The sequence below is a fragment of the Puma concolor genome, chromosome D4, assembly GCF_028749965.1.
Source record: "Puma concolor isolate L17-30 chromosome D4, mPumCon1.1.hap2, whole genome shotgun sequence".
NCBI classification, from domain to species: Eukaryota; Metazoa; Chordata; class Mammalia; order Carnivora; family Felidae; genus Puma; species Puma concolor.
This window is the reverse complement of record NC_141679.1, coordinates 10,974,051-10,986,906: the sequence shown is the minus strand read 5'-3', so window position 1 is coordinate 10,986,906 and position 12,856 is coordinate 10,974,051. Positions and strand designations below refer to the sequence as shown.

The 12,856-nt window shown below is 46.9% G+C and overlaps 1 protein-coding gene across 5 annotated transcripts in view; it reads left to right on the top strand.

Annotated features, from left to right (window-relative positions):
• Positions 1 to 6,585: 6,585 nt before the first annotated feature.
• DOCK8 (dedicator of cytokinesis 8) overlaps positions 6,586 to 12,856 on the top strand; it is a 228,720-nt gene continuing 222,449 nt past the window's right edge. For 2 of the 5 annotated variants that reach the window (XM_086684956.1, XM_086684955.1), the window contains exon 1: positions 6,586 to 6,914. In XM_086684956.1, the coding sequence (XP_086541082.1) occupies positions 6,862 to 6,914 (53 nt within the window). In that variant the 5' untranslated portion in view covers positions 6,586 to 6,861. Of the gene's footprint in view, positions 6,915 to 7,325; positions 7,945 to 12,856 lie in introns of those variants that run through there. The other 3 variants (XM_086684951.1, XM_086684950.1, XM_086684952.1) reach the window with 2 other exon arrangements.

Sequence of the window (12,856 nt, the reverse complement as noted above, 5' to 3'; positions counted from 1 at the left end):
GGTTCACTTGGGCAATACACTTAGAGATTAAGCTACTTTTTATTTGGACCTTTAGTGACTTGTTGCTATAGATATTTCAGATCATGGTCAGAGCAGGAATCATGACATCACTTACTAGAAGAGTTTTACATTATTTACTCTGTAACAGTTCTGGAAAGAGGTACCGCTGTTAGCCACATTTTCCATGTGACGAGTGCCGACCGCAGCTGGCGTAGAAGCCTACCGCTGCATCCATTCAAGCATGGATCAGAGTCCAACTTCCCCTCTGGAGACACAGCAGACACAAGGTGGAAAGTACAACACTTCAGTAGGTGCCTGGAAAATTGTCCAGGCAGAACAAGCCAAGGGATAGGTAGTGGATCTTTTCTTTAGGGAGATGAGAGTAGTTTGACAGGGAAATGGGTGCACGGAGGGGCCTGAGGGAAGTCAAGGAGAGAGCTGAGGTCAGGAATGAGGCGGTGACCATCCCCGCGGGAAGCATTCCAATGAGAGGCAGAAGGCACCAGACCAGAGGACCAGTCTTAGCTTTCTGTCCCCCATAAATCCTCCCTCTCTCTATGCCATACGACTCTGAGAAAATTGCCTAAATCCTTTTGTGAAGAACTGTGTATTTCTTCATCAGGGTCCAGTGTGTGGACTCGGGTTGAGGAAGGTGGGGTTGGCAACGCCAGATCTAGTGGGCATTATCCTCATCACGCTGTGCCCATACTCTGCGGGACCGCCCTCATGGTGGGTCTCCAGGTAGCAAGAGGCATCCCCCAAGAGGCAATGACCTAGATACAGAAACAGCCACCACTTTGATAGCATCAAGTCTGCATTCTTTGACAGGATCATTGTATTCAGGCCCTGCCCACCTTCACTCCGAACCCCTCGGGCTCCCAGTGTGTGTGTGTGTGTGTGTGTGTGTGTGTGTGTGTGTGTGTGTGTTCAATTTTTAATGTTTATTTATTTTTGAGAGAGAGAGAGAGAGAGACAGAGTGTGAACTGGGGAGGGGCAGAGAAAGAAGGAGACATAGAATCCGAAGCAGGCTCCAGGCTCTGAGCTGTCAGCACAGAGCTTGATGTGGGGCTCGAACTCATGAACCGTGAGATCATGACCTGAGCCGAAGTCAGATGCTTAACCGACTGAGCCATCCAGGCACCCCCACCACCGTCTTTCTTTTTTAAGTAGGCTCCAAACACAGTGTGGTGCCCCAGGCGGGGTGGGGTGGGGGTGGGGGTTGGGAGGGGCTCATACTCAGGACCCTGAGATCAAGACCTGATCTGAGATCAAAACTCAGATGCTTAACCGACCGAGCCACCCAGGCACCCCTCCCATTGTACTTTTAATTCCTGGGATGGACTGTGGAATCTCTGGGCTCCCTGTTTTGTGCACAGTGCTCCCTGTGCCTGGGATATCCTGAACGCGTTTCTCTGCCTGGCAAATGCTTCCTTGTTGGTTAAGACCCAGTTCCCATGTCACTGGGTCGGTAAAGTCATTGTTCCTCAGTGTCAGTCTCTCTGCCAACACCCTCTTCACGATAATAAATCACTTCCTCTCTGTGTTTCCTCACTCGCAAGAGTTTTGTGCAGCAAAACCATCCTGCATTGTCACCCGGAACTCAAGCTTCTAATTTTCCTTTGTAACGCATCTCGTTCCTAGTCCATGAGTTCTGCGAAGTCAGGGAGCAAATATTGTTCATTGTTTTGCCCCTAGTATCCCTTAGTTCAGAGCCTGACATATGGTTACCATCTGGTAAATGTTTGGCGACTGAATAAAAGGCACATAAATGATAGTGAGAGAATTAATTAATTCATGAATTAATCCAAGGTGCTTCTAGTTAAAAAACTGCTATGGTATGAAATATTCCTATTGAAAATGAAATAGCATTGTACATTGGAATATGATCTAAATCCTAAATTAAATTTTTTTAAATGTTATTTATTTTTGAGAGAGAGAGACAGAATGTGAGCAGGGGAGGGACAGAGAGAGGGAGACACAGAATCTGAAGCAGGTTCCAGGCTCTGAGTTGTCAGCACAGAGCCAGATGCGGGGCCCGAACACACGAACTGTGAGATCATGACCCAAGCTGAAATCAGACGCTCAACCGACTGAGCCACCCAAGCGCCCCTCACCATGATCATTTTTAAGGGAAAAGTTTCTTATTCTTTATTCTTTTCACATTTACGGATTTCTTGGTACAATATAAGGAATGAACTAGAGAAAATTAGGAACTCCAATTCTAGTGTCTGAGCTACGGCTGGCTTTAAATGCCAGCACACACATCTTTCTCTATCTGTCTTCAATCATGAGACAACAAGACAAATATCTACTTGCTAGTAGTAATCTGTATGCTGTTCATTTCTCAACCCAAGAAATAAACGCAAAACAGACTGGAAGATGTTCATACAAAGGCACAGCTTAAACACTCAAGAGAATAAAAGAGACGCTTACTTCCTTCTGAAACACACATGAAACTCCAACTCAAGTTCACTTTAACAAATATTTATTGAATGGATGCTCTGTGTCCAATACTGGGTCAGCTCTTCATTCCTTTATTCGAGTACTTGTTGAACACTTACTATGTGTCAGGCATTATTCCAGGAAACGGAGGTTGAGCAGGGAATACAATAAAAATCTCAGCACTTACAGAATTATATGCTAGAAGTATGAGAGATAATATACACAAATAAATAAATTAGGGGTGCCTGGGGGGCTCAGTTGGTTGAGCATTGGACTCTTGATTTCAGCTCAGGTTATGATCTCACACTTTGCAAGATCCAGCGCTGTGTGGGGCTCTACACTGACAGCACAGAGCCTGCTTGGGATTCCCTCTCTCTCTCTCTCTCTGTACCCCCACCCTGCCCCACTCACTCTCTCTCTTTCAAAATAAATAAATACACATAAGTAAATAAGTTATGTCAGACAGTGATAAGCACTATAGAGAAAAAGTTGGAAACAGAGTTAGGAAGTATCTGACTAGGAAAGGGGGCGTTTTAGTAGTTAAATATAGGTAGTCAGGGAAGGTGACATTTAAACAAAATCTGATGGAGGTCTTCAATGGTTTGGGGAATAAAGAGTGAGATGTGCAAATGATCACACTTTTGTTGGGAGTCCTGTGGCCCTTGCATTTCACGAGGTTGCGTTTTTTGGTGATGACCTACATTTTTTTTGCTCGTTCAAGGTGCCATCAGAGTGAAAGACATACTCCTTTGGGTAGAGGTGGAAGATGTAAATTTCATTCAAACTTTGAAGGATCAGAAGAGACTGGCTGTGACTTCAGGTGAGATGGCAGGGAGAATGACATCAGCACAGGAGCCTCGGGTCAAGGAGGTCTTCCTTACTTTGACAGAGAGGTAAGGTTTACAGTTGGTTCCAGGAGGGCCTAGAAACCATTTGGAGAGCTCCCACTTGGTTGTAGGGCTGTGGGAAGTCACCAGAGTTAACTGAGCACGGAAAAACATGATGAAAGCCGTATCTTTGTAAAATTAATACAGAGCACGGTCGGTCAATTGGAATAAAAACAAGCTCGAGGCAGGCTGGCCATGAAACCCTTCTCGTTGCTGTTACCCAGGCATTAATTGAGGAGGGTGGGGCTAGGACCATGACGTCACATAGGAGTGAGGTTTATGAAGAATAACTAACAGGACTTGGTGGGTGATTAGATCCTAAAGATAAAGAAGAGAAAGAAATGAGAGCTGACACATTGACAGAGTCCAGAGAGAGGCGAGGAGATGGTGTCATCCTAAGACTGAGGGCTCCATCAGCCAAACAGCAGGGACGGGCTCTGGGTCACACAGCTAGTGAAAAGCTGGAGCCAGAAGGCAGATTTCCTGCTTTTCCCACACAAGACGACTCGAAAGCTCGAAAACTGGCATATGGGGAAATAGGGCCACTCAAATGAGTGATTTGTGAGGGCTGACAATAAAAACGAGTGATTATGGAGGGATAGCCAGTTTACAATCGGGTGGAGGAGACGAAGAATTTTCGTTTTATATTTGTGGAGTTTGAAGATATCCAAGGGGAGGTATCCGGGAGATATGCATTAATTTAGGACTGGAAACGACTTTATCCCTTACTAGCTTGTGATCTTGGGCAAGTCGCTTAACCTCGCTGAGCCTCAGTTTTCCCAGGTGCAAAGTGGGGATAATGTTTTTATTTAATGGCTATAATTAATACTTGCAAAGGGCTTGGAACAGGTCCTGGTACAAGGAAAGGGCTATTTGTTAAATAAAATAGGCACGATGCAATGTAAAAAAGAAAAAGAGGTTGGCTTCCTGGAGACGTAACAAGATGTAGGGAAAATTAGAGGACAATTTATGATATCAGGTCTGTCGTAGAAGTCAAGGGAGGAATTTTACGAAGGTGAGAAACAAAATCAAATGACACAGAGATGCGGAGACAAAGGCGAGCCACGAGAGGTCAGAGGTGTGGAAAGCATCCGAATTCCAGTGGGTTGAGCATCTGACTCTTGATTTGAGCTCAGGTCATGATATCACAATTTGTGAGTTCGAGCCCCACATTAGGGTTTGCAAGTGACCTGTGAATGTACCCAACAGCAGACACATTTTTAAAATAGGCATTTCAGTAAATTAGTGGGTAACATATTCACGGTGAATTGTTAAAATGCTGTTAAGGAAATTTGGAGTCATTTCTAGCCATCAGAGGATGGACAGCATGGGCCACAACACCTGCCTCACCTTTATAATTAGGTGCACATACTCAGCTGTCTTGGTGTGAGATGGGAGACTTATGATTTTAAAGTTTCCTTGACTGCAAATTCTGAAATGTGAGAGACTCTCATCACATTTTATTTGTGTTTGTACGGAAATTGGCACATTTTTGCTCTGTATGAAAGTGTACATATGCCAAACATTTAGAAACTCATAGTAGCCCCCATGAAAAGCTGACTTGGAACAGAGCAGACTCACGACTCCACTGTAAACATTTGTCTACAAACCATCCATTTGTTCCCAGTTTGAGAAGTAGTCACAGAATTGTTCTCCTGGCATTTTTTTTTTTTTTTATCTAAATGTCGGCTTATAAATCCCAGTGCAGCAAATGAACTTAGATTTCTGAAAGTCAGAAACTCCACATTACAAAAAAGCATTCTTTTATTTGGATCTTTTTTCATAGTCTATATAATGCTGGACTTAAGAACTTTGTCTTAGGTGCTTAAAGGCATTGATATTTGCAGGAAAAAGTCACCTAACCAGCTCTGAAGAATTATTAAAGTAACAGAGTCAGCCAAAACCAGAGAAAGGAAGGCCATCAGGAAGAGACTGAATTCAGTCCTCCGGTGTTTACTATTAGGTTGCAAACTACAAACCAGCAGCGTCCCACAAGAATAGAATATTGTGACCCTCACATGTGAGCGGTGTATATAATTAAAATTTCCTTTAATGCAAGCCACATTTTAAAAAAGGAAAAAAAGGGGCACCTGAGTGGTTCAGTCAGTTAAGCGTCCGACTTTGGCTCAGGTTATGATCTCACTGCTCCTGAGTTGATGGGCCCAGTGATGGGCCCTGTGCCGACAGCTAAGAGCCTGAAGCCTGCTTGGAATTTTGTGTCTCCCTTTCTCTCTGCCCTCCCCTGCTCATGCTCTCTCTCTCTCAAAAATAAACATTAAAAAAATAAAGAAGAACAAATGGGAAATTAATTTTAATATTTTCTTTACCTAATATATCCAAACTATCATTTTAACATGTAACATACAAAATCATTAACAAGATATTTTGCATTATTTTTTCTACATGATCTTCAAAATCCGCTGTGCATTTTACACAGTCAAGACATCTCCATTCAGACTAACCATCAGTTCCAAAGGTCAACAGCCACACCGGACAGTAGCCTAGCTTTGAACCAAAAAAAAAAAAAACCTTGCTTTGGTATTTTTTAAAGGACAAATTGCCAAACGGAGGCATTATTCAGAGAGCGCTCTATTAGAGCAAAACCGAGAGCAAATCAGTAACTTGAAATAAACGCGTACTTTCCCACTGTAGCGAGCATTGGGACTTTTCTGATATTTCTTGAGTTGGGGCCGAGCCTCTCAGCAAACCTCTCAGTGTGAAACTGAAATAAACAGGCCTGCCGTGTGTTGCCGCGTATCCTTGACTCAGCAAAGACGCCTGTGGCGTTTTCCCAGAAAAACAAAAACCTTTTATCCTAATGTTGTAAAAAAGAAAAAAAAGAAAAGAAAAAACTTGAAGGGGATGTTGGGGGGTAACTTACAATGTTTACTCCTTGGAGGCATTTATTCTATTTACAGCAGGTGCCCCAGGAAGGATGCGGGACACATCTTTTGCAAAAGTTGACCTGTATCCTGGGTTGTGTGTCTGCCAGCCTGCCTTCCCCCAGGCTTGGCGTGGACCCCGGACACGGCCCGGGGCGGAGAATCCCAGGGCTGGTTTCCCGGCCTCGCGTGGGTCCCGTGGGGCGGGCGGACAGCGCGGTCCCCCTCCTGCCCTCGCGCGCTGGCAGCTTCGCGGCTCCGGGCGGACGGACTTTCCCGCCTCGCTCAGCGGTCGCCCGGCCCCCCGCCCGCGTGCCCTCCTGCCCGAGGTCAGGGCCCCCGCCCGCCGGAGCGCGCCGTCGGTCGGAGCATCCGGAGGGCAGTTCCGCGGCGAGTCCACACCCTCTCGCCCGCCGCTCCCTGCGCGCCGGGCCGGGCGCCGGGTGGCTGGGCTCGCCGCCGCCGCTCGAGGCTGGGCCCTCCCCCGCGGTGACTGCAGCGCCGAAGGTGGAAATGCGGAAGTCTGCAGCCCGGACGGACAGATGAGGCTCGCGTCCCGCTCGGCGTGCGCTGCAGCGGCTCCGCGGCGCGTCGGGCCCCCGCCGTCCGCGCCCCGCGCCCCCAGAGGCCGACGAGGCGCGCGCCAGCCATGGCCACGCTGCCGGGCGCAGAGCGGCGCGCGTTCGCGCTCAAGATCAACAGGTAAGGCGCGCCCCGCGGCGCGGTGGACTCGCGGCCGCACCGCCCCAGCCGGCCGAGCGCCGCGGGCGGCGCGGCGGGGTGCACCTGAGACCGCCCCCCCCCCCACGCCGAGCGCCCCCCGAGGCCGCCGCGGTGGGGCAGCCGAGCGCGCGACAGCCCGCTCCTTCCCGACAATCCTGGGCCACCAGCGTCCCTTCCCCGAGCGAGCTCTCGGGCCACCTCCCCAACCCCGCCTCGCCCGCGCTGCCCTCGGGGCCTCTGACAGGTGGCCGCGCGCGGGGGCGCGGGGGCGCGGGGGGGTGGGGCGGTGAAGGGCGCGGGGTTAGCCCTTCGGGGGGCTCGCCGCCCACTCCCTCCTCAACTGCGCCTTCCTTAGAGCCTGCGGTGAGACGGGGCAAGAGGAGAGGCGGTTGAAAGGAGAGTTTTGCCTCTGGGGGCAGCTGCTTTGGGGCTTTGGTTGTTCTGAGCAGGGCGCTTTGCCCTGTGCTTTTACTTCTCCCTAAGAAGTTTGGCTCCTGTGGACATCGCTATTTTTATTCCCTGGTCCGAGGGAGCCTTGAAGTGGAAAAAGTGATTTTTTAAATTCTCCGTTTAAATAAACAGAGAGGAATGGCCTGTGGCTGATATTTTTACATTTACAGCGCTCGGGCAAAGAACTAAGGACAAGGAATCCAACTCACCGTACAATTCCTGGCCAAAATGGCACAAACTACATGCGAGCACACTTAACTGCTCAAAGTTCTCGCCGGAGGTGCCCTAACTGCAGTTTGTCCTCCCCGGAAAACTGCTGACAAGTAGTTGGGGCCATGTTCGTCTTGCCCTGAGAAATCCAGACCGTCTGGTTCAAAGATAAGGCGAAACTGGTCCTGAAGGGTCAGCTCATTATTCCCCTGCCCTCCCTGCCGCTGGGACTTGTTATTCTTCTCTCGGCCGAGCCGGTGAAAGGGTGGTTCCACAGGACATTTTTTTGTGTCCATAGTGTGTCAAGAGGTGGAACAGCAAGGAATGAGAAGTAGGGAATAATCTGGCGGTAAGGACTTCTAGAGGGTCACCGGGCTGCCTTGCGATTTTGTTTCTACCTGCTGGAGGGCTGAGGGCAAGTCCTTTCTCTTACCTCAGTATTTCTTCACCTTTAACACGAATTTAATTGTGAATATGTACTGTAGATTAATGTTGGAGGCCAAAAGGTACTAGTTGAAAGGCATGAAGTAGATCAGGGATCTCCCCGTGGGATTTTTTTTTTTTTTTTTTTTTTTGGATTAGGTTTCATGACTGTTGCAAGCCAGAAAGAGCGATTGATTCATTTGGAGAATTTGGGAATCCGGCTGAAGTTAGCAATGAAGGTACCGCTTAGCCACGACGGTCCCTCCCTCCCTGTGAATGTTAGGTCAGGAAAATTGTGACTGGGACAGAAAGATGTTCGAAACTGTGGGGTGTGGAGGAGTTAATTCCAAGGGGGGGGGGGGCAGCGGCAGGACCTGCGCTCATCCTGAAAGCGCTCTTGAAAGCAGCAGCGGGGTTGGTGTGGCCCGGCTGGAATCACATGTGCTTGCAGATCGGCTCGCTGCTATAAACCGTGTGACAGTGGGCATGTCGTTTAACCTCCCTAAGCTTTGGTTTCTTTCTGTGTCAAGGGGGATAATCATGATACCTACTTTTTACGACCATTGGGAAGACTGAGTGAAATAATGGGGGCAGAGTGTTCGTAGGGCCTGGCTGAGGGTGTATGTTATGCAGTGGCTGTCCTCATCGTCATTGCCATCAGCTCCCATCTTTGTCACCATTGTCTCCGTTGTCACCTTTGAGAGACTAAGGAAGAAGGGGCAGGAAAGAGAGCTGGAGTTGGAGAACTTCCCACGCAGGGACCACTTTGGGCTGGGTGTGACCATGACAGTGGCAGGCTAAAGCCGCTTGGGGCGGATGGCCTCGCCCGTATGTCTTCTGTCCCCGTGCTGAGATCACCAGACATGGTCAGTGGAACAGAATGTGTGATGCACTCTGAACAAGAAGTGCCTCCCTCAAGTTAAAGTAGAAAAGGTTCCCTAATCCTTGGGTAAGAATAAGGATTGGATATTCCTATTCAGGAGGGTTGTTTTCTCTTCTGAGGCATTTGTGTATTGGGCAGAAGAGTTATAGTTACTGCTCAAAGGAGTTCATTAATAAGGACATATGTGGTATTAATATCATATTAAAACATATTAAAACTCACCTTTAGTTGATCGCTTACTGTGTCGCAGAAACTGTGATATGCTTGAGGGATTATATCAGTAAATCCTCACAGAAATCTTAGGAGACTCACATGAAATCTCATGTGAAAGGAAAATGAAGCCTGGAGATGTAGTTTGCACAAGGCCATACAATTTCAAGGCCAAGAACAGAGCTGGGATTATAAACTATTCTAAAGATTGTACTCTTTTTTTTTTTTAATTTTTTTTTAATGTTGTATTTTATTTCTGAGAGACAGAGACAGCACGAGTGGGAGAGGAGCAGAGAGAGAGGGAGACACGGAATCCGAAGCAGGCTCCAGGCTCCGAGCTGTCAGCACAGAGCCCTATGTGGGGCTCGAACCCACAAACTGTGAGATCATGACCTGAGCCAAAGTTAGACGCCTAACCGACTGAGCCACCCAGGCGTCCCAAGACTATACTCTTAACTGGGCATGAACCATTTTGATGCCTGAGTCTTAATAATTTCCTTTAAAAGCAAGCAAGGAATTACCTGCCTTTTAAAAAAAATGGCATTTCAGTAGTAGCATTGGCGACCTTTTCTGTATTCTGATTAGTGTTTAAACCACTCAGGTGACATTTTGCAATTTTGAAGTTGGAAAAGAAAATGTTTTCCCTTGTGTGCCTACCCACTATTTTTTTAAAATAGATGAACTTGGAGGTGCCTGGGTGGCCCAGTCAGTTTTGTGTCCAGCTCTTGATTTCACCTCAGGTCATGATCTCACGGCCCATGGGATTGAACCCTGAATCAAGCTCTGTGCTGACAGTGTGGAGCTTGCTTTTGATTCTCTCTCTCTCTCTCTCTCTATCTCCCTCTCTTTCTCTCTTTCTTTCTGCCCCTCCCCCCTCTGTCTCTCTCTCAAAAAAAGATAAACTTAAAAAGATTAAAAAATAAAATAGATCAACTTACAAAAGTAAGATGCTGTTGAAATATGGCCATCAGTATATGAAGCATGGGTTCCTATTTTTTCCCCTTTCTACTCCTAAAGATACAAATTATCCCTTGAAAATGTTTGTGGGGTAATTGGAAATATTCAAATCTGATATATTAAAATTTGTAAGGAGCTCAGTTCTACCCACACTGACCTCGAGAAGGAGTGAGCAGGCCAACCGACGGTAGGAGAAGAATGTTCTCCACCCTTCCCAAATTCTGTGGCTTCTCGCAAGCACCGTCGCCCAGTTTAGGGGCAGGGCTAAAGCGAAACAGGAACCTGGGAATGCCCACCACTGCCCACCCCTCACGATTGCCCTGCCTCTTCCGTACTCTGATGAAGCCTAAATTTCCATATGTTGGAAATCCACATGCTGGAGGAGTCCTATCCTATAGGGCTCTTTGTTTTGTTCTGAGCTCAAAGTATAATTGTGTGATGTCATCGTATGACTTGTTACGGTTAAACGTTTCTCTAGAGCGCACCTCTCAGGGAGATGTGGGGGGAAAGACCCCCCACTGAATTTTGCTTTTTTCTTTTTCTTTTTTTTTAATGTTTCTTTATTTTTGAGAGAGACAGGGTGTGAGTGAGGGAGGGGCAGAGAGAGAGGGAGACACAGAATCTGAAGCAGGCTCCATCCAGGCTCTGAGCTGTCAGCACAGAGCCTGATGCGGGGCTTGAACCCACAAGTCGCGAGATCATGACCCGAGCCGAAGTCAGACGCTCAACCGACTGAGTCACCCAGGCGCCCCGGCCACTGAATTTTTCTGAGCTGGAGAAAGTAAAATTTAATTTCATGCAAGTGTCCTGTACTCGGCTTCATTGCAGTGTAACCGTCACTGACTTCCTGTGCACAGAGGAAGACTACGGTAGTTAAGAAATTCACGATCATGTTTGGGATTTTGGTACCTTTTATTTTTTAAAATTTTTAAAAATTTTAAAATTTAAAAATTTTATTTTTTAAAATTTTTAACGTTTATTTATTTTTGAGACAGAGAGAGACAGAGCATGAACGGGGGAGGGGCAGAGAGAGAGGGAGACACAGAATCGGAAGCAGTCTCCAGGCTCTGAGCCATCAGCCCAGAGCCTGACGCGGGGCTGGAACTCACAGACCGCGAGATCGTGACCTGAGCTGAAGTCGGACGCTTAACCGACTGAGCCACCCAGGCGCCCCCTGGACACTGCTTCTTTAAATGTCATAATACAATCCTTGTATTATCAATTACCTTTCTTTTCTTGCTGGCATTTAGTGCTTTCCTAGATTAGAAAAATTAGTACTAATAGTTTGAAATTTCATTAAGTAAAATCTTGGTTTCTTTCAAACAACAGATAGAGAGTTTGGTCACATGTAAAAGCAAAATGAGGACTTTGGATATATAAGAGAGCGAAAAGGCACAAGGCAGAAAAAAACATAAATGATCTTGACATTCAGGTTTGAAAGGAATAAATAATAGAAAATGACTGTTGTATGGCAGCTACGGGTCTAAATCTTTGCATGTGTAACTCATTCACCCCTGAAAAGTGAAACAGTTATTATCTCCATGTGTAACATGGAGACTGAGCACAGAGAGGTCATAAAAATTGTCCAAAGTTTCAAATCGCTAATGAAGGGCAGGGCTGGAATTCAAACGCAGGTAGCCTGTTCTAGAATCCTCTAAGTGACATTTACTGACTGCTTCCTATGTGGCAAGCATCATGCTAAGTACTTTATATATCTTCATCGCATTGTTGTAGAAAAGCAACAAAATGTTAAGCAAAACAACCATCATGAGAATGTGATTTTGTGGAAGATAAAAACAAGGAGCTGAGAATATAGATGGCATTCAAGAATCCCAGTACTTTTGAGCCAGAACAAGGTGAAGGTGTGGAGATCTTCCTGAGACGCATTTGCCCTTTTGTCTATGGAGATGACGCGCGTGTAGAAATATATGAATAAATGTGCATCTGGAGTGAAACAGTGCCGTTCTTTAGCAGTGACGACAGAGGGGGCATGTCCGTGCTTTCCAGAATCGCTTCATTTTTCGGACATGTTCTAGACCAATGACCTATCGACGAGGCTTCAGGCAATCCAACTCAGGATTTTGGTCTTTCACGTTCAGAATCATTTTTTTTTTTTTTTCCCCAGATTCTTGGGAAAGTTCCACTTTGACCTCAGGCATCAAGTGCAATTGAAAGAACCTTTTGCCAGGGTGAACTTTTCTTCATTTGGAGTTCTTTGAGCTCTGACAGTTCCCATGGATGTGTGGAGCTCGTATTTACTTCTACGTGGAAAATAGATGTATAGTTGCATCCTGCGGTTCCCTGTGGAAAGAGAATATAATTACATCGTGTGGTTCCCTGGGGAGAAGGGGAGAGCTCAAGGGATCAGGTTTCCCATCTCACCTCCCCAGCCGGACACACTAGTGATGGAATGGGGTGATGTTACAAACACCCCATCCTTCTATACTTAAAAAGAAAAATTATTTATTTATTTTCAGAGAGGCACAGGGTGAGTGGGAGCAGGGCAGAGAGAGAGGGACAGAGAATCCCAAGCAGGCTCCGCGCTGCCGGGACAGAGCTCGAACTCGGCAAACGGGGAGATCGTGACCTGAGCTGAAACCAAGAGTCGGATGCTTAACCTACTGAGCCCCCAAGGCGCCCCATCTTTTCACCCTCTTTAACGAGGACCTTGCCAGGGCAGGGGTGTGACCGTCAGACTGCTTGCTGAAGAAGGCTCAGAAACAGGAGTGCTTAGCATTTTTCAATGGCAGATGATCAAGTGGTTATTCATGGTTTGCTCAATAATAAA